The 21933-nt window shown below is 41.0% G+C and overlaps 1 protein-coding gene across 3 annotated transcripts; it reads left to right on the top strand.

The window, feature by feature from the left end:
- Positions 1-209: 209 nt before the first annotated feature.
- foxk1 (forkhead box K1) lies at positions 210-21914 on the top strand. Of its 3 annotated transcripts, none has more exons than XM_087841635.1 (9): positions 210-840; positions 11954-12166; positions 17059-17257; positions 17382-17528; positions 17645-17838; positions 18094-18266; positions 18365-18592; positions 19207-19380; positions 19787-21914. In XM_087841635.1, exons 1-9 carry the CDS (start codon positions 395-397, stop codon positions 20017-20019), a joined length of 2007 nt encoding a protein of 668 aa, XP_087697761.1. In that variant the 5' UTR covers positions 210-394; the 3' UTR covers positions 20020-21914. The 3 variants fall into 3 exon arrangements, with proteins under 3 accessions (XP_087697761.1, XP_087697760.1, XP_006796224.2); XM_087841634.1 differs by having other exon boundaries at positions 212-840; positions 18356-18592; positions 19210-19380; XM_006796161.3 differs by having other exon boundaries at positions 214-840; positions 18356-18592.
- Positions 21915-21933: the final 19 nt, after the last annotated feature.

Below are 21933 nucleotides of genomic sequence, written 5' to 3'. Positions count from 1 at the left end.
ATTTAGTGCATTTCGCAGAAGGTTGAACCAAAAAGATCAATGCGTAGCACTAAACAGATCTTTTAGCACATGTTTGAACCGTCACATGAATGTCGGATTAAATATTTCTCACTGAAACCTTTAGTGAAACGGTGAAAGTGATATTACTTTAAGGTGCTGTCGCTTTTCAGTTGCTGTGTGACAGTCAAGTGAGCTTATGACGACGTGTCCCTGAACGCAGCACCAGTCCGGTTCCCGGAGACTCCGCTCCTGTTCTTCCACTGAGCCGGACTCCATGTTGTTCGTCAGCCACGGAGTGAACAAGTTCCCTGGCCGAAAACTCTCACGTTGCAACTCTGTGTGTGCGAGAAGTTAAGTGTGTGCGCGTGCGAGTGTGTTGACCCTCCAAAAGAAGATGGCAGACTACCGGGATGACACCGGGGCTCGAGCCCTGCTAGCTTTACAGTCGGCTCCGTGCAGCCCGGTGCGCGTCGCGGTGACCTCGCACACCTTTCACCAGCCCTCGTTCGCCCTTCTGGGTCCTCCGGTGATGGATGCCCGCACAGACGCCGGGATTCTTCCCGTGCGGCTCGCTTCTACTCCTCCGCAGGCCCTGGCCAGGCTCGAGGGCCGGGACTTTGAGTATGTCATGCGCCAAAGGACGGTCACCATAGGCCGGAACTCTTCTCACGGCTCCGTGGACATCAACATGGGTCACTCGAGTTTCATTTCCCGACGGCACCTGCAGATCACCTACGACGAGGCGAGTGGTTTTTCCCTCCGGTGCCTGGGCAAGAACGGTGTATTCGTGGACGGGGTCTTCCAGCGAAGAGGGGCGCCACCACTGCCGCTACCCAGAGAGTGAGTGCGGTCAGCTAAGCCTAGCCGCTGCAGTCAGGCTTCCCGTGATAACACGGTGGCTGGACGTTGCAGGGCTTCTCACACTAAAGTTTATTTTATGCATTAACAGTGGAAGTCTAGCGGTTACTTCAAACAGTAAAACGACTCAATTGTAAACCCAAGTTAGCCTCACGAATAGATTTCTGAACACTGACGGGGAGAACATTAATACAAAACGACCTCCACGATGACAGGGCCAAACGGGACACCTATCCTGTCCGGGGTACAAAGTTTGTCACGACACCCCTACCAGAGCGGCTTGGTGTTGCATAGTAATGGCAGCCTAGGTCTGGACAGTAAAGGTGGAACACGATAAGCTGTCAGGTCTCCAGTGTAACTCACAGCGATGTTATGCGTTCATATTCAATTAATATTCAGTTTGCCCGGATGTTCTTAGTGGACCCCTTCAGCTTTACCTTCAACCCGCTGAATGAGTGAATCAGTCTAGCTAGTTTTAGCCGTTAGCAAACCTAGCTGCATTTTCCCGGCCTGCTGACAAGCATAAGCAGTTAGTAAATTATTATTTTTTCTTTCAAAGTGCTGCAACTGGTTGGTGTTTTTGCATAAGTACAGCGTGTTATATTGTCGTTGAAATAACTTTCTAAAGTAATCTAATTTTCAAAATAAATGAATTGGCACATCTTGTAGCTTCTGAGTGATTATGCTCGCTACTAGCTCTCAGACTATTGGCCGACGTGTCACGTAAACATTAATGTAAACAAACGCATCCCAGACATGTCATCTCACGGTTCTTCGAGGAAGACGGAAGTTTTTTTGGTAAATAATGAAACACGTTTTTCCTCTTTTTCTGTTGTATATCTCGGGTACAGTGGAATGTAGCTCTTTTTTCCACTGCGGTTGCAGAGCTGTCGCGTTTACACACGTTGCTTTTACTGGTTTGTTTAGTACAGTTGCAAGCTTACAAACGGAAATCTTCGGTTTTGTGTATGTGTCAATCATAGGGTGGAGGCAGTATGAGTGTGTTTGGGTGGGGGGTGTCTTTGTCTTCTCTGATTGGCTCGAAACACTGTTTGGGGGTGTGTCGGTTATTGAACCGGAAGTGCAGACTGGGGCGATATCCTCGCTGCAGGCGCACATGACGAAGTAAACACTGACTTGCGAGCCAAGGCCACAGCCATGTTTGCTTTGGCCCTGGAGGGTTTTCTCCAGATTACAGAGCTAGCGAAACTGCGCCGAGTTAAATCTGAAAGACAACAATTTCTCTGCATTGTCATGATTTGCAAATTAATTTCATTATGATACTGCTGAGCAAAAAGACAAAGAAATAAAATAAAAATAAAGACTAAGCTAGATTAAGTGCAGATCTAAACAAACGATAGTGGCTTATTAGAATTAATTTTCTCAAAGGAAAAAAAATGAAACTGTTAGCAAAAAAAAGTCCTTCAAATTCTGCTCTAAAATTCAGTTTACCCTTATACAAGACAGAAGCAGCAACAAACACTTTAATGTAAGAAGCTTGAGCAAACAAATGCTGTGCAACTTTCCCTAAAAAGTGACTAAAATGATTGGTTAGATTAAAAAAGTAAATTTAATTTTGCTTTTGGTTTGTGTTTTATCAGCTACATATTGCCACTCGTGTATAGTAATTTATCAATTTATACAGGATTGTGCAAAAGTCTTGCGCACCCTTCATTTGTTTATGTTTTCCAATGAAAATGGTAAATGAGGGCTGAGAAATATTGAAACCTGCAAACATACATGGAAATAAATCATATGAGGCTGTTTTTGCCTCATATGATTTATTTCCATGTATGTTTGCAGGTTTCAATAATTGCAAACTCTGTTTTTGAGTTTGTGCAATTTTAACAACTTGAAAAGTCATGATATGACCACCTTTATTCTTCAGTCTGTTTTCTAAGGCAGTTTTCTTCTGATTTCTTTAAGCAGTCTTCAGGAATATTTCTCCAGGCTTCTTGCGTGACATTCAAAGCTTTTCCTTAGATTTTGGCTTTGTTTTGTTACATTCTCTGTCAATATGCTCCCACACTGCTTCATTAATGTTAAGGTTCAGCTCTGGGGAGGCCAGTCCATGACTGAGAGCGTTTCATTGTGTGCTTTTCTATCTGTGTATGCTTTTACTGCATTAGCATGTGTTTGAGATCATTGTCATGCTGAAAAATGAAGCCACTGTCAATCAGATGCTTTCCAGATGGTATTGCATGGTGGATCAAAATCTGATGGTTCTTTTCGGTGTTCATAGTTCCATAATTTCTAACAAGATCTCTAACACTGTTGTCAAACCATGACAGAGCCTTCACTGTAGACATTAAATGCTGCATCTCCCTCCTGACCTCCTCCATGCATACTGATTGAACCTCAAATTTAAAATTTGATTTCATCACTTCGTAAGACCTGTTGCCACTGATTTGTTTTTATAAGTCTAGTTCTTCGGTAATTTGGCAATCTTCAACCTTTTCTCCCAGTTTTGCCTTTTTTAAAGAATGTCTTCTTGATATCCACCCTTCCACTGAGACCACTTCTAATGAGGCTTCAGTGAACAGTAGATGCATCAACTGTGCATCGCTCAGATCCTGCAAATTTCTCTTCCTATTTTTACATTTTTTTTAACGACACAGCTTTCAAATACTGCTTTCTGCTGCAGATAGATCTTTGGGGATTACCTAGTTTTTGAAAAAATATTCTATATCCAGACAAACTGTTATCTTTGGCACTTTTCATACATTCAGCTAAAGAAATCAGAACAAATGTGTTTTTTTTTTTTGCAACATGCTGCTAGTGACAAAGTGCCTAAAGGTAGAATTTAAAATGGTTTCTTTGCTAGGTTCTCTGTTATGTGTAGACACAACACTGACACTATATAAAGCCAGATTGATGGTAGGGCTGCCACGATTAGTCGACTAGTCACGATTACGTCGACTATCAAAATCATCGACGACTAATTTAATAGCCGACACGTCGTTTGAAGCTTTGTAAGATCCCAAAAGACGCAGGGATAAGTAGCAGGATTTAAGAGTGTAATAACTGACTGAAACAGAAGATGGCAGCACTGCATGCACAAGGATGCCAGCTGCCGTTAAACCCCGAAGAAGAAGAAACTGTCCCTGAATTCACAGTGCGACCCATCGCGGCCCTGCTCAGTTTCCAACAATGGCGGCAGCTAGTTAGTTTTAACCTCCTAGGACCTGGCGTCCACATATGTGGACATCACATGTCCAATTTTGCTCTACAGGGACCTGATATCCACGTACGAGGACGTTGTACTGCCACTGTTCTATCAACATTTTAAATGAATATCCTCATATGTGGCTCTCATTTTTCTTAGAAACAAAAATCAGGTAAAAAAATAAATAAATAAAAAAAAATCTGGTAGTTCTTTGTTTTTACATTCATTGGGCCTCAATATGCCCAAATATCAAAGAAATCAAAAATGCATGCTGTGGGAGATTTTGGGTCTTAGGAGGTTAATATTACTCTTATTATTCTTTCTGGGTCACAAAATAAACTTTTAACATATTTTCAGGCGAGAATGTAGCTGTGTAAACCTCAAATATCTGCTCAGTTTATCAAGACACCGCATATTTTCAAAAGCGCTCCGACGTTTTCGGAGATGTCTGTTACCCACTAGCTCGATAACTAGTCAGGGGCAAGGCTCATTAGAGCCCGTGAGAACACCGGACTCCCTGCAAATCGTTTTCAAACCCACCGCCATCTTTCGCTACTCAGGTTAAACATGATATACAAGTCACTTACTTAACTTAAAAATTTTATTGTTTGGCTTTTTTCAGTATTTTATTTGTTCCTGAGTAAATCGGTTTGGCTGAGATGAAAGTTATAGTTTTTACACTGCTGAATAAACATCAAGCAGACAGCTGATTATCAGAAGTGTGAGATGCTCCAGAGTATACTCCGGTGTCCTGTTACATTTTAGATAGCAAGGAGCAGACGGCTGAGTTTATTAAACTTCTCCGAAACAATCTGCAAATTTCATTTAAATTCAATAAACTATCATTTGTCTTTATTTTTAGTTGGCACATACCTTAAACACTTAAAGCTGTAAGCTAATGATATTTAAATAAGAGCAGATGCTGCTTGTCCAATAAGCTGTACGTTTTACGTTCAATGGATGCATGAGCTGATTAGTCAACTAATTGCAAAAATAATAATCGTTTGTGGCAGCCCTAATTGACCCTGTGCACGAGAAAATGCTAACTTCCTGGTTTGAGACCGGATGTGGGGTTGTACATTTCCGGTAGCTTTACTTTGCGGTCAATCGCTACTGCAAAGATATACTCCAAAATCATGTCCAAAACTCGAAAACGGAAAGATCGAGTTAAGTTACAAAGAGCAGAAGGTGGGAACACTCACCACTGTTGTGTCATAAAAAATCTAATGATCAATTTTGACGTTTAAAGAGATCAGTTGTTTACGTCACTCAACACAAGCAGAACTGCATCACTGCATGCAGAAGACACATCGTCCACATTCAGAAGCACATCTCTATATAGTGACTGGTCTTATGATTTAAACAGGCAAATGTTCAGCATTCAAACTACAGGTGAAGAATAGTCAAACCAGATGTTTCTGCCGTTATGTCGAGATCAGCTAGTCAAGTACACACCTACACAGCATGTTAACAAACCGTGAAAAAAGCCACACAAAAAATGAACGATTGCTGGTAACGGTTTCTATACATTAGTATGTATGAAGGGTATGTTGTGACTTACCTTAAAAATTACAGTGGTCCCTCGCTAATAACGAGGTTCACCTTTCACCTCGCTGTTTCGCAGATTTTTTAGTGCAAGTTTGCATGCTTATTTTTTACGTCACATTGTGTCCTGCAACTTGATCGCTGCAGACGATCTCCTCCGTGACGTCTCTCCTGTACAGTACAGAATCGCTGCATCGATCGTTAGCAGTGTGACTCTGAAGTGCAGTGCTGTATGTCCACGATACGTTTTGCACCGTCAAAAAAGTAAATTGGCTACTTGATTTCACCTATCGCTGGTTATTTTTTTAGAACATAACACCCGCAATAAACGAGGGACAGCTGAGAAATATAACATTTGAATCCCTTTTCTCTTTTGCCCTGAGGCGCGGGGAAAAAATATCGACAAGTCGATGAACATCATTTACAGATATATTGGGTAAATGCCCAAGCCATCTACAGAAATGTAAATCGCCGCTTGATTCATTCATTTGCTTAACTTGTTTTGGACCGTAAACCAGGCGTGAATAGGACACCGGAAACAAAGCTCCCCACAGGAGTTTCCGCACCGGAAGTAGCATATGCTAACGTGCACATAGTCAATATATGGCTTAGCGAGCTGTGTCGCGTTTTCTGTGTCATGATAGTGGCTCTCTTTTTACCTGGTTAAATCACCGTGGTTACCGATGTTAAGCATATAACATTGTCAGGAGCAGGTTATGTTCTGAGTTTGTTAAAAAGTGTCTGGAAGTGCCATGTTTTCACTGATTCTCTCATTTACAGCATGTTTTAAAGCCAATACTCTGAAAATGTGTGTTACATGTCCAAACTGTTAAGCTGTACCTACTAAAACAAGTGAATGTAACACAAACAGTGCATTTCACAGGAATGCATGTATTTATTTGGTGAAGCAGATGTTGTATTTGATTCTAATCTGCTGCTTAGTCTCTTTTACACCGCTGGAATTGGAACATAGAACACACACCAGTGTGGCTCCAGTTTAAAGTTTCAGAGCTCCGATATGCAGCAGTCACCTTAAAAATAATGTGCACTGAGAGCGCACTCAGTGATAAAATAATTCCTTAGTTTATTTTAATGCTATGTGTGATAAATTCAAAGATTAACAATTTTCTGCACCATTAATTTTTGTCTTATTTGTAGTGTTTTCATGGTCTTTATAGATTTTTAATCACCATTTTGTCTTCCGTTTTCCCTGGAGTAGGCAGCATTCAGAGCGATCATTTTTTGTGTGGAAGAAGTCACGTGACCTGTGAAATGCACCTTATTTTTTTTTATTATTATTATTTTTCTTCTTCTTTCACATGAGCATGCAGAGTCTGAAGCGGAAAGCCTGGCTTAACAGAGAAAGTAAATAAGTTGTGGTAACTATTACTCAATCTTGGGGTTTAGGTTTTGTCGAGTCTGCTAACACAAAGAAAGAAGCCCGGTTATGTTGAACTTCCTTTGTAGGGTGTTTTTTTTTTTTTTTGTTTTGCTCTAATGTTAAGTGGCTTATTAGACAAATGTAACGCACATAAAGGACCAGGGCGCCTGACTGCAGCTTCATAGACAATGAGCTATCAGAAGTAGCTTCGGCTACGGAGCCTTAGTGTGTGAATAAAACACAGGAAACCAAAATGGAGCTCAAAAAAAAAAAAAAAGAAATAGTGTCTGTTATGATGAATATAGACAGATATACAAAAAAAGAAAATATGCATATATATCGCAAACAAAAATAAGGTTGACAATACAAAACAGCTTATTAGGTTCCAAAAAGGAGGTGGGATGAGGTTTAGTCCAGTATGAGATCAGTTTAGTTTCATGGGCCTGTGATAGGTCATGTGTTAACAGTTTAATTCAGTCCATAGGTTCACAAGTCCTACCGCAATACAGCGGTGGTCGGGTGGCTCGCCATCCCGCGCTGATCGCGGGGGAAAAACCTGACCTAAACAAGGTCAAAAACATGAATTATCATTCACCGAAGAAAATGAAACAGCATTCTACTGCTGTGACAAAATAAATACCAAAGACAAGTAATTAATGCCATGTTTCATACAACAATCAATAACCAAACAAATCACAACATATTATCTCTTATAATGACTATCATTCAAAATACTATTACAAAACATTCTCATGGGTCCCATCAAAGTATCAGCAATAAAGCTAATAAACATTATCCAAAGTTAATCAAATATATTTACAAAACTCATTTAATCACAGGTGTTGCGCAACAGATTCAATAATCTAAATGGACTAAACTCAATGCAAAATCTCATAGGCCGTTTTGGCATTTCATCAGAAAAGTAACAAAAAACATCCAAAACGGACAAAACTCCAAAAATAAAATCACTCGTTCAACTCTTACGTTACGTTAATTCAACATTTGGCCATAGTGGAATAAACAAAAACAACAATAGTCAATAAATAAAACCTAGTAATTGCACTTACTGTCGCTAGCCTAGCATTAGCTTACCGGCGTTTTAGAATGCGCGACCGCGGCTCCGCATTTACGTTAATTGTGACCAAACAAAACAAACAAATAACTCACCGTTGAGTCGATTGTGAGGTGGTGTAAAGATGAATGAATCGGCCGGGTTATTGAACGCTGTCAACTGGTCTGTAGTGTATAATTTGTCGATATTTGACAAGTACGCCAACCACAGGAACAACAGCAGCCAGAGGAGCAGGGAACATGCAGCTGATTGACCCGGAACTTATACGGGGTTCATTCCCGCCACAATAAAGGGACTGGCGGAAGTGGGGTCAGAAGTTACCGTGGTTACACAAACCCAACAAGGTGAGATACACGGACTGTATGGAAAATGAAGGAAAAAAACTCAACAGTTTAGCTGACCGGCGGCCTTTCGCTGCATGGCTTCCCCAGCTCTCTCTCCCCACCTTCCTCTCCATCTTCATTTCACTGAGACTTTAACACATAAGAAAATATTTAAACTGCAATTCTAAATAGGTAAAAATCAGAAGTTAAATCAAGATAAAATTTATAATAGATCTGTTCAAAATGCAATCCAAGTGCTTGCTAATGTTGTACCAAATAGACATTAAGCCTTGGTTGCTAATTAACCAAATATACATATATACCTAGTGTATAGGAGGCAACGTAAAATTTTAAAATCAAAGCAATGGTTGCATTTACTGAAAAACTCTGTTAAGTTAAAATCTCAGTGACCTTGACTTCAAGGTCAGAGGTCAACCTTTCTGAAAATCAGAGAATTTTCACATTTATAACACAGGTATGTCTACTCGGAGGCTGAAGGGTAGCCCAGTATTTATAAAGAATATCAAACAACAATTAGTTGATGCTTAAAGCCTGTTTATTTAATTAATATCCAGTTCACTTCCAAATTGTATTTGTGTTAACATGGTGTTTTAGGTCTGATTGAAGGACTGATGTAATGCTAAGGTGTCTGTTTCTCCGTTTTGAATATTGGTAAGAACTTGACACAAAAATAAATTTAGTGTAGCATTAGTAAATTTTTAATTACAGAGATCATGAAAATCGATTAAATGGATCAAACATAGAACTTTTAAATAATTCCAATCTCATCCAATTAAAAGGCGTCAGAATGTATTTGAATATAATGTTTCCTGTTTTATATCCATGTGTGCATCAGTTGATGGATTGACTGCAATGTCATTCATCTATTCTTTGGGACACATTTCCATATACCATTCCAATGATTTATCCCAATGTCACATCTCACAATCAGTTTGTCAGCCTCCAATTAAGTCTCTGTGACAAGAAGCACAAAGTGCAGACAGAGGGGCACCAATCAATCTTTCCTCTGTGGTCAGCATCACTTGAAACATGCAATAAAATCTATAGATTTATAATTTGGTGATATCTGCCACGTGCTTGACTTTTATCTTGAAAAATTACTATATTGTTGCTACAAGCTGGGGCTGATTGGTCACAATTATTTTGGTCAGCATTGAGATCAAGATTATTTAACATAATTACTCGCAGACTTTAGAAAAAACATGATGTATTAAACAGTTTTGTTGAAAAAACCCCCACAAACTTGCCTTATTTATTATGCAGATTTATTTGAACACAACATTTGTTTGCCACAGCTTTGCTATGGAGTGCACAGTAGGGCTGGCGAGGAAAATTTGATATAGCAATATTTTTTGGCTGTATCACGATACATGATATATATCATGGTAAGTTTAACTAACCTTCAAACCATTTTCAACCATATAGTACCTAAAATTGTACTTGTGTACTTTTTCAAAGCGACCATTCAGTGTTGACTTAAATACAAAAAATTAAAAATTAATCGAAATTTTTTATTTTAACCATTTTTTAAACCATCAGTTGCACACTGACTGTTTTCACAAATGACAAAACTATGACCGTAAGTCTCTTTCTGTGGTCAACATTAGACCTTTAACAAACAAAAGATCATAGCAACAAAAAAGGAGCTCAAGCACTAATTCATGAGACAAAAAAACATAACTAAAACTAAATAGGTGCTTTTTTTTTGCTTTTAACATAAAATTGTAAAAGACTTCCTTAAATTATAGAAACAAAAGTCTAGAAGGTGACTATGGAAAAACGGATGACCAAGAACAGTCACAGGTATCACAGCTGGTTTATTTAACTTTTTCTTTGGTCTGTGGGGAGATGTTCAAATGCAGAGTTTAAAACGGTCTTAATTTTGCAGTGGAATAAATTCGTGGTACTGCTACGACAATAGTTGGCATGCTTTGCAAATTACAGAATTTTGTTCCTTCCTGTGAAATCCAAACGACAGCAAAGTGTCTTTTCTCTTGCTCATCTGAAACTCGTGCTGTCACCGTATTTTTTTCTCCATCTGGTGAAATATAAACACCTATGCTCAGCTCAGTGTGCCGGGTAGGAAATTTTGCGCATTGGCAGCGTGTGGGATTTAAAAAAAAACTTGAGTGAATTGCATGCAGACAGCACAGTTATTAGCATGGCAACTTATACTCGATGGTTATGATAAAGCCACTTTAACCATCGTACGTGGAAAACCTCGCGATACATCGAGTATATTTGATATATCGCCCACCCCTAGTGCACAGTCCTGTTTCAGACAGTAGCCATGTTCCCCATTTTCCTCCATATCTTACATTTGTTTAGCTCCTTAATAAGTCCTAAATTAGCTAGCTGGAGTAATGCATCCACACAGTAGACTACTACTACTGCTGCTTAAGAAGTTAACTCTTGGTCCAGTTTAACTACTCAAGCTTGTTCCAGGTTTTCTGTTTACTTTAGTGAAATCGAGTCGAACTGTCCTGTGAGTTTTTTCTCTCTGCCTGTCTGACATTGAGCTGAAGGACAGAAGATGTTTTTCTTTTTTTCCCTTTTGTTTGCTGAATGCGTCTTTTCTGCCTCAGCTGTCAAAAGCTGTAGCTTCTGCAGGGCTGCCGCAAGGCCTCGTGCTATCTGTGCCCGGGCACCTGGTGCTGGAGGATGGAGCACTATAGGCCAAAACAGCTGCGAGCAGTGTTTTCAAGAATCCAGTGACAGCTGCTGGTTTTCAGGAAGAACGCTTCATCTTTCTCTCTCTCTCCATGTAATTCTTTTCTCTCTATCAGACTGGTGTGTCTGGAACATCTTTCAACACTCTGATCCTTTGTGGATATTTCCTTATTTTTGTAGAATTAACGGGGCTTCAGTGTCTTTGCCGTGAGATCAGAAAGGGTGCAGTAAAGACACGACCCTGCTGCCAGAGTCAGTTGGGAGGAAATTGAAACAACCAGTCACCAATCATTAAGTTTCCATTGTAAAACATTTACCAGATCCCTCACACATGTAATTAGCTTTGTTTAGGCTTGAACTAACGTGGACCTGTGACTGATCCTCGCTTTTTATTGAGGAGGTTGTTCAGACCTGTTTAAAAGCAGAATAGAAAAGGAGGTGCAGGCCTGGTGAGCTTTGTCGAGGTTTTTATCCACAAGAGGTGGTGTGATATTGTTTGAAATGTAAACAAACCCCTGTAGTTACGTGGGAAGTGCAGTCTTATTATGATTTATTATTAAGGGAGATCTGCACGGGTGTTTGTTTTGCCGTAAAACGTGTAATGATGTTGAGTTTGAATGTTTGTTCTTGCCCTTGGAGATGTTGGTTGACAAAACAATGTCACCACCAGTCATTTAGCTGTTTTTTTTTCTTCTCAAATTCAGTCGTATCTCACCATCTCCCCCTGCAATACAAGTTACTTAGTTGCACAGGAAATGTTTAAATTGTCATTGACGAGAAGGTTTAAACACAACTCTGAAGTGCTGATCTGTTAATGTTTTAATGCTTTACTGTTTGGTTGGACCAACATGACATCATCTCTCTTTTTTGCTTTTTCTCCCCGTCCTGTGGCCCTCCCCTTCCCTGCTGCTCTTTAGGTGCATGTTTCGTTTTCCCAGCACGGCGATCAAGATCCAGTTCATGTCACTCCTGGAGGTTGAGGAGCACCGGGAGAGGGAGCAGCAGTCTCCCGCTCGCTCGCTTCTGCCCCAAATTTCTCCTCTTAAAATCAGCATTCCCACGGCGCAGCAGCACGAAGAGCACATGAGGGCGTTTGGCTCTCCGCTGCCCTCACCCACAGGCACCATCAGGTAAGCCACCAGACACACAATCATGTGGACGCTGATCAATTCAAGCAGCGTTCATAAATGCAAAGTAGGCCGTCCAGATTTGCAGTTAAAGCAGGAGGATGTTTTTCTTTGGAAGGAATTCTTGCCAAACTAGTTCAATGCACCTTTTCATTCAATCCCCAATAATTAAGAAAACATTTATTTACCAATAAGTATTGATTAGTATTAGAGGTACTTTTAGCTGCTCCCTTATTTCCCAAACGGTCACTATAGCACACATTTTGATTTGGCTCGTGTTTTATGGTGGATTCTCTAAAATTAGCTGAACACCCCTGAGATGCAGAGTTTGTCTCGTCCTGGTGTCGGTGTGTAACGTGAATGTGTTAACAACCACGTTTCTTATAGTTAACTAAAACTAAAAGCGAGATGTGGGGAAAAAGTAGTTAACTAAAACAAAAAGAAAAAATCGACTTGTAAGCGGAAACAGTTTTATGAACTTGGAAATCTAACGAAACTTGAGTAAAAGAGAAATATACAGGATGTATCCTCAGCTTCACTTTTTGTTAGTTTGGTCAAATTTGATCAAAACATACCTTTAGATTTTGGATGTCTCAATAAGACCGATTTACTTGTATTAACCGGATGATAAAACTTGTATTATCTGGTTAATTATTAAAGCTTGTACTGTAGTGGAAGAGGTCGAGTAAGTACGCAGACAGCACTTGTATAAAAAGAAACAGGAGACAGTAACCAAAAAGAATAAAAAATAAATGGGTAGATTAAATACAAACCCTTTAAAAAAATCTTTTTTCGGTGTCTTATTTATGTAAATGGTATCAGTGAGAGAGGAGGATCTGTTGGAGGAGTTTTAAAACAACGCTGGGTCTACAATGAAGGTTCTCAGATGAGCTGTTAGTTTCTTTTTTGTGAAACAAAAGTGTAGTGTGTTGCTGACATGCACTGTAGCTGAAGATGTGCTTGTATCTGCACTCAGAGAGAGAAAGCTTGAGTTTCATAGGCTGTGAAGGCACATGTTTAACAGAAATCTGTGCTCTGTAAATATACACGTCATGTGTGAGTGTTCGACGGAGCTGTGTGTGCCCTCTGGTGGTCTCTCTCTGCCTTTGCATCATGCATCCCCACCAATGTCAGCGCGCGTGCTTGCCTTATATGGGATGGCTGCCGCTTCGAGGCCTGCGATTGGCTATCGAGGGCAGATTGTTTTGCTTGTGGGCCGTTTTCCCGTCCATTAGTGGTTTCCTTTTCCGAGCCCCCTGCCCCTCCCACTCAACCCTCAGCTCCTGTTCTCTCACACGTGGAAACACTACAGACACACTGCAGACACTAAAGACGCTCGCTCAAACATTTCTGCGCCGCTCTCACCGTGGCCTTTTTCGGGCACATAGTCGGGCCAGCCTTCCTGGTACATACACACCGCTGTGTATGGCGGAAGAGTATTGTGTAAAAGCACGTGGTCCCTCTTACAGGGTGCTAAGAGTGACTTTTCCTGCTTGGCAACTTAAATGCACAGCGTAAGATCGCACTCTCCTTTCTCTGCCAGCATGCACTCTTGTATTGCTGGGCCTCGTGCACGTGGTCTGCGGGGGGATGGTTGTTTTAAGAGTGTCCGGGGGAAAGCAAAGATGACCCTTGCTCCCCCGTGGAGGCACAAATAACAAAGTCCTAGCAGACTGACGGATACAGATTTCAGTATTTTTTTGTACTTCCGAAAAGTACAAAAATATGTTTGTGTTAGTCCGTATTCATTTTTCAGCTCTGAGTTTATGAAAACAGAGCCTGCAGCCTAGTTCCTCCAGCCACAAACTAAAAACACACTCTCTCTCCCCCCGTCTGTATCCGTGGCTCTTTGTTGCTAGAGGCAAATCAAAGCTTACTGACTCTCCCAGAAACCATTGTTTACTTTACTAACAGAAGCAGGTGTGTACTGTATGAGAAGTTGCTGGGATTTCCTTGTGCTCTCTGTCTCTCTTTCACAACAGCAGCAGATAAAGCCGAGTTAATAATTAATGTATTTATGGTCATTGTTGTGTGTTTCTGGGGTTTTTTTCCTTCTAGATCTAGTTCTTGTGTGTAAGGCAAAGCCTTTTATGACTCAACCAGTATAAGATCTGAAGGCTGATACTGATACCAATATTTGGTGATTTAAGAAATCCGATATATTGGCCAATATTTTTTCTCTTTCTTTCTGACACATGACATTTAATCTTATTTTCTTAACATTTGTCATGTGTAGTTATTTCTGAGTCTTTACTAACACATATATTTACATGACTTTAAAAATAAACTTGTTTCATTGTCACAACAAAGAGTAGATTATTTTGTTTGCGCTCTGCCCGAATGAGCTGGTTGTTTGCAGCTTTTCCAAACACGTTGCCCTCTGGTTTAAAAACTGGACCACATCAGCGCTGTAACATGCTCGAAGGGTATTTCTTGCATCTCTTCTTTACTTTTTCATTTCTGTTTATTAGCCATTATAAATGTCAGTATGGATATATAGGAAAATAACTATTACTGGACTTTAATATCAGCCTGGCGATGATCTTTGTAAACACTACATTTGTGAATCATGTGAGGCGACGGTTGATAATGAAACAGTTGCTTTAAGTTTTACTGGGAACAACATGAAGTGGCCAAGGACATCATTTCATGACAGTTAGTTCACTTCTGTCTTTTGTGTGTTTTGCTTTACTCTGAGGTGTGGATTCTTATTCTTTTGTGTTTTTCCAGTTCTATTCAAATTTCATAGAAATGGTAAATAATGAACAAAATTTAAAAATGCTTATCTTACAAATGTTAAATGCAAAATGTAAAATGAAGATTAGAAATGCTTCAACAGGCCTTCACACTGTACACTTTAGTTACTCCTCACTATTACATCGTGTAGTCTTCATTTTGCACTCTGACATAATTATGGTTTTAAGGATTTACTAATAAAATCTTGAAATGACTGAACTGTCAGATTTTGCTGTCTACACACACACACCTGCTGGAAATGACCGGTGTATGAGCTTGACACCAGTGTTGGTCAAGTTACTTGAAAATAGTAATTAGTTACTAATTACTGATTACTTCTCCAAGAAAGTAATCCCATTACTTTACTGATTACTTATTTTCAAAAGTAATTAGTTACTTTATTACGTAGTTACTTTTAATAAAATGACGTTGTTTGTTTGTTTGTTTGTTTTTAATAGTTTTTCCTTACATATAAACAAAAGGAGAAGAGAAGGATTACAGATGATTTTTACATTTGGGGTAATTAGCCCGTACACTTGAGGCTGTAAAATGTTTAAAAAAAAAGTGTGTGTGTGTGGGGGGGTGAAATAAAGAAAAAATATATATAAATAAAATATTTTCCCGGATATAATAGTCCCTGCAAAATAATCCCATTCATTCCCACCCAGGTCACTGCCCTAGACCTGTACACTGTATTTCCACACCTGACATGAGGGAGTTGCACACAGGCCAAAGTGAATGCACCTGAAAAATTCAAAAAGATTTTGAAATGCATCAGAAAAGGACCCCACATGCTTTGAAATTTGAAAAATTAAAAAGAATTTTGGAGCGAATGTCTTATTTTTTTTCCAGTTTTAGACATGACATGAGGTCGTAAAACCACTGTTTGTGAGTGGGAGGGGCCAACAGGGAACAGAATGATAGCGCCTGTCTTTTAGAGGCCAGTAGAAGCACCTCATTCCCACTGATGCCAAACAGAGCAAGAAAGGGGCCAGAGGCCAGCGTGACACTGAGAATCCTGGACATGGAAAACCTCTGTCCAGAACTGAACAAGACTGGGACAAGACCAGTACATGTGGATCAGTGAGGCAGTTTTTTATCTGTCACTTTTTTACTTTTAAAAACATGATACACAACCTGAACAGGTAATAAAACAGTAGACCTTTCAGCCCAGTTCTATTTTTTTCTGAATAATCCATCATATAAAATTGAATCAAATGAAAAAGTTTCTTTTAAAAATTTGTTTCATCAGTTTTAATCTTTTAACTTTATGCACATTACATCAAGCAAAAATGTAATTCTATGCAAGAAATTTGTTTAAAAATGTTAAACCAATTTTCTGCATATTCCAGCATCTAAAATAAAATAATATATTGTGTTTTCACTCATTCTTTTAAATAGATGCAAGTAAAACACAGCAAACATTTAACTAAATCAGAGATTCAGCAGCACTAAGTCCTGTTGCTCTTTAATCAATTTTCACCTGTTTAGCAGGAGTGGGGCAGGTGGAGGTTTGCCCGGTGCCCCAGTGGCCATGTCAGTGGGAAGATCCGGGGTTTCTCTGTGAATTTCACATTCCCGTGGCAGCGTCCTTGGTGCTTGCTTAGATTTGAAGTTTAATTTTTCACTGTAGAAAGAAGTTTTCTTCTCACGCAGAGTTTACAGCGGACGCTAATGTGTTTGTCACTTTTTACGGAATCAAACTCAAAGTAATGTCAGTACTTCCAAGCTTTAAACGCTGCACGGTTGTACTCTCTCCCGCACTCCATATTATCCACTGTTGATCTACACACGTCTGTTGCTACCACGGAGGTCGCACGCTCACACGTCATAGTCATGAGACACTCTCACAAACAAAATCACGGTTTAGTAACGCAGCAATGCAGCATGCTTACGGGAAAGTAACAGCAATCTAATTACTTTTTTGCAATAGTAATCCCTTTGTAATTCTGTGTTCTTGGAGAAGTTAATGTAATTATCAGGTAAAATCTGGCTTGTCTTGTCTGTGTGCTGAGTTACAGTTGTTAATGTGACTGTAAGTCTGTGAAGTAAGTATTGTACTGACTGCAAGATTAAGGCTCTCATCTTATGTGGGTCATTTTTCATGTAGCCATAAACCATAGTGGTAACCCTTTCCTCTATTTCTCTCTCTTTCCCAGTGTTCCCAACTCCTGTCCAGCTAGTCCGCGCGGGGCTGGGTCATCGGGGTATCGCTACGGACGCAACATCACCTCCGACCTCCAGTTAGCTGCCGAATATGCTGCAAAGGCTGTTTCTGAGCAGAGACGAAGTATTGCTGAGCAGAGAAGTGGGGGGAGTGAGCAGCGAGCGGAGTCAGCTGGTGGTGACAGTCCCCGGGTAAACATCCAGGCCTGATTGCTTCTAAGAAATCGACTGTTAATGTTTAACCTTAGAAAAAAAGCTGAGTGTGTCATTATGAATGCATGTTTATTTAGACTCGTGTCTATTTTTTTCGGGCCAGGATGAGTCCAAGCCACCTTATTCCTATGCACAGCTGATTGTCCAGGCCATCTCCTCGGCCCAAGACAAGCAGCTGACTCTCAGTGGCATCTACGCATACATCACCAAACACTACCCCTACTACCGCACTGCAGACAAGGGCTGGCAGGTACAGTAGTCTTGTCTAGAAATACAACTTTTACCCCAGTAACCTGGGAAGAAACTTTCTCTTCTTTCAAACTGATGCTTCTGTGTCCAGTGACAAAACGTTTTTCCTTTTTCAAGAACTCAATCAGACACAATCTGTCTCTGAACCGCTACTTCCTGAAAGTGGCCCGCTCTCAGGACGAGCCGGGGAAAGGAAGCTTTTGGCGTCTGGATTCTGCCTCTGAGGCCAAGCTGGTGGAGCAGGCCTTCAGGAAGAGACGGCAAAGAGGGGTGGCCTGCTTTAGGACCCCGTTTGGACCCCTGTCATCAAGGTGGGCTTTGCAGTGGGTCATCCGTGGCCTTCAAGTTGCACGCACAGACACGCACAATGATTCAGTTAACCCTCTCTCCCTTCTCTCTGCTTCTGCTCCTTGCGATCATTTGATTGGACAGAACAAAGTAAGTGTGGTTCTGAGGTTTGCCTGAATGAGTAGAGGGTGCTGACAGTGAGGAGCTCTGCATGTCTTACTAAAAGTCTGTTGGTTAGTTATTTGATTTTTCTGCTTTTTCTGTATTTTGTTATTTAGGAGTGCTCCAGCATCCCCGACCCACCAGGGGCTTCTTTCTCCTCCTTCAAGCGGGCTGCAGACTCCCGAGTGTCTGAGCAGGGAGGGCTCGCCTATCCCCCACGACCACCACGAACAGCTGGCTAACAAACTGGCATCTGTACCTGAGTACAGGTATTCTCAGAGCGCCCCAGGTAAGCGTGCAAACAAAATCTCTTTCAAAGATCCGCAGATGACGAGCTTGCTAAAACACATCAAGTAAATTGTGTCTGCCTCTGCGTAGGCTCCCCAGTCAGTGCTCAGCCTGTCATCATGGCCACTCCCCATCACCCTACAGCGCTGTCCTCGGGCTCGGGGAAAGCCCTTGCTTTGCTTCCAGGTGGCGGTGGCCAAGTCCAGCCCATCCATGTGTTCCAAAGCTCCTCTCAGCCCTCTGTCACCATGGTGCGGGTGGTTACCAGCGTTCCTCCAAATGGGTACAGCGCTGTTGGAGGGGTAGAGGGCAACAGTGACCTCAGAGGTACGGCCATATGGAGGGGGGATCTATTTTTGAAATGCTTTTTCTGCGTGATGCAATCCTTTGTAATATGATACACAGGAAAGTTTGTCTGCTGATGTTCAGCTTCAAGTCTTTAAAGCTGTTGTGGCCTTGTTCACATCCTTAACGCCCACTCGTTTTTACCGTCCAGTGCTGGGAATACTGGGCTATTCCTCAGTCTCACCTTTACTGTTCAGCTTCACTGCACAAATCAGCAACGCAAGATATTTCTTGTAGCGTGTATAGCTGACAGTAGCCAAAATGATGAACAAATCTCTGAGTTTCGCGACCTTAATTTCCATTTGCTGTAGAATCAGACACGTTTATCACTCTCCCTGAAGAGATGAGGCTTGTTTGGTGTAAATCCATGTGAAATTGCGTTTTGTGGCTCATTATGTCATGTTTTTAAGATCTGCATTTTCAGGACTACTGGTGCATACTGTGAACTGATATTTAGGGAATTATGCTAAATTCTGACAAATGTTTGATTACTGCATTAGTGTTTCGGTGTAGACGAGATAAAACAACCCAATCCAGCCAGATTTGGCTGGATTGTTGACGGGTTCCCATGTTTGAATCGTACGCTTTGTCCTCAGAAGCCCAGCTGACAAGAGAGCGAGTGATCCAGACTGTGGAGAGTGCGGTGCAGGCCGGGGAAGCACGTAATCTGACCCCAGGTTTACATCAACTTCCCGTTCGTCCCATTACCCAGAATGGCAAACACACCACTGCTGCTGTTGTCACAGCAACCAGCCTTGCTAATGCATCTGGTAAGACTTTTTTTTTCCTTTCTTTTTTGGATGGTATTTTTTGTCCTTTAAACACAATAAGGTTTCATTATATTCAAGAAAAAGGCCGACCTCTTTACAGCAGACAGCTGGGGGTTTGTGGCTCAGTGCGGGTCATCTACTAATCAGCAGTCAGTGGTTTGATCCCCGGCTTTTCCAGCATACATGTCGAAGTGTCTTAAAGCAAGATATTGAACCGCTCACCACCTTATCTAACATGCATGCACATGTTAGATAAGGCACTTGGGCTAGAAAGCTCTGTGTGACATGACCTGTAAAACGTGTGTTTGAGTGCTCAGCTAGAGTAGAAACCAGTTCATTTACCATTTCACGAATGGACTAAACGATTCTTTGCTCATTTTCTTGTTTCGTGTTTTGTCCTGTTCAGGTCTGAGTAGTCCTCTGCAGATTTTGGCTGCTCAGGCCTCTAGCTCCCCTCCGGTGTTGGTGAGCAGACAGCCCAGTGCAGAAACTTTAGCTGGACAACCAGGCGAGCCCCAGGCCAAGCGGCCAAAGATGGAGGACGATGGCGGCCCCGAATCTGCTCAGCATCAAGCCACACCTGGTCAGCAGCCTGTCATTGTTGCCATGGCATCGCAAACCCATGACGCTAGGCAGTAAAACTCAGGGCCTCGCACCAGATACCCAGTGGACAGCCTCTCTATCGCCCTCTTAACGCGTCGCCTTTTATACTTATTTGATACGACTGTAGCCGACATGGCCGACAGGCGGTCTCTCAGAAGGGAATTAATTCATAAGAACACACACTTCGGTCAAAAGTAGAGGAAACCTTTGGAATTTGTGCTGAAATTTAAAAAAAGAAGTTTTAGAATTACAATTTTTAAAAATGTGATCCATCATTCACTGACAACACACAGATTTAAGGTTATTAATTATAATAACATCATTTCAGCACTACTCTTACTACGTGAATGTTGGATATTATCGCAGATACATTACTTATCACTCTCAGGCCAAAGAACTCACCTCTCCTGCGCTTCTCATTAGCGTCGCTGCCTGACGTAAAACCAGGGAACGTGAGATCCGAACGGCCCCGCGACCACAGAAAGGGCCGTCAGCATTAAGAGTCGACGAATCGCGTCGTTTCGTACAGTCGTGGGCAGAAGGCTAGAGAGGACTCAGCTGCATACACCCACACTAGGTTGTTAAGGCCCAGGAGACTTAAGAATATGATTGTACTCTTCATGAGGCTCTTCTCCAAGGATAAAGCGAGACAGAAGGCATCAAACGAGCGGTCTCAGACGAGAAAAGGCAGACGTTCATTTTAAAGAGCAGAATGCGAGACGTCTCTCTTCTTGCCTTCGCTTTAAAGAAAAAAAAAAAAACAAAAAGCAAAAAAAGAGAAAGGTATGTTGTTTTTGGAGAACAGATACGAGGAAATTCAGGTTATGACAAACCAGCAGTTTGCAGTTTTTGCTTCACTTCAGTCCAGTGCGGTTTATCGGCGCAAGGCTTCTCTGATTGAGGAAGATCGCAGCATTTGGACGGGAGAGGAGCGAACCGGGCAACTATATGGAGTTGATTGAAGTGGAGCTAACCTAATGTAGACAAACTGATTGTTTTAATTTTTTTTGTTTCAGTAGCGGTAAAAAAAAGAAGCAAACGGAGCAGCCTGTGCGTACTTTTTTTTGGATCGTCTTAGCACAGAGAAGCATTATTGTAATAATCCTTTAAAAGCCTTAAATATTTCTACATTTTTGTTGTTTTATTTTAACCTTTAGACGGCTTTACTGTTTTAGAGTAACTTAGTGCTTTAACAGCTGACGATCGGCGACACTACAGCGGTGACAGTTGCGCTGCATTGGTAGATTCGTTTCAGGTTTTTTGGGGGTTTTTGTCAGGGGAAGGGCGGGACCAACATATGACCACAAATTTCAACAGTTCTTTTTTTTTTCCACTCTGTTTGGTACTTCTGACACCTACTGTTCTCGGCTCACACACTGTTGCTTTTTCTTGTTTTCTTAAATTCATTTTACAGTTTTGTTCTTCTTCTTTCGCCCAGTCTACCTCTCCTCACCAAGCACTCTCTCATCTTCGCAGCCTCCAAAGAGGAGTCAAGCTGTCGGCGATTCCTGCCACAATTAGATTTTTCTATAACACTTCCCTCCCCTCCACTCTTTGCTCAATCCTCACATTCTCACTCTCTTTAGATGTTTTTTTCCACTCAAATTCCCTCACACAGGCCTCGTTTATAGCTGGGAATCAGACATTCAGTGATTGTTGTTGCACATTATTAGAAAAAAATTAATACATTTTTAAAAAAAAGATGCGTAATGATTGTATGCTGCTCTATCTGCTAAATGACAAAGTTCTTCAAAGGTATTTTTTCTTATTTTGGAAAGAGAGAAAAAATATTTTGCTATATGTATAAAAAAACAGCAGTCATCAATACGTAAACATTCTGGAAATAGAAAAGTATATGTATTTTTAAATGTTCCTGTATTTGTGATTTGTTCAAATGTGTAGCACAAATTAAAGTTCCTCATTGACTTAAATGTTGTGTTGTCTTCGCTC

The sequence above is a fragment of the Neolamprologus brichardi genome, chromosome 6 (assembly GCF_056152115.1).
Source record: "Neolamprologus brichardi isolate AB-2024 chromosome 6, ASM5615211v1, whole genome shotgun sequence".
NCBI lineage: Eukaryota > Metazoa > Chordata > Actinopteri > Cichliformes > Cichlidae > Neolamprologus > Neolamprologus brichardi.
This window is presented reverse-complemented; position numbering and strand designations above follow the sequence as displayed.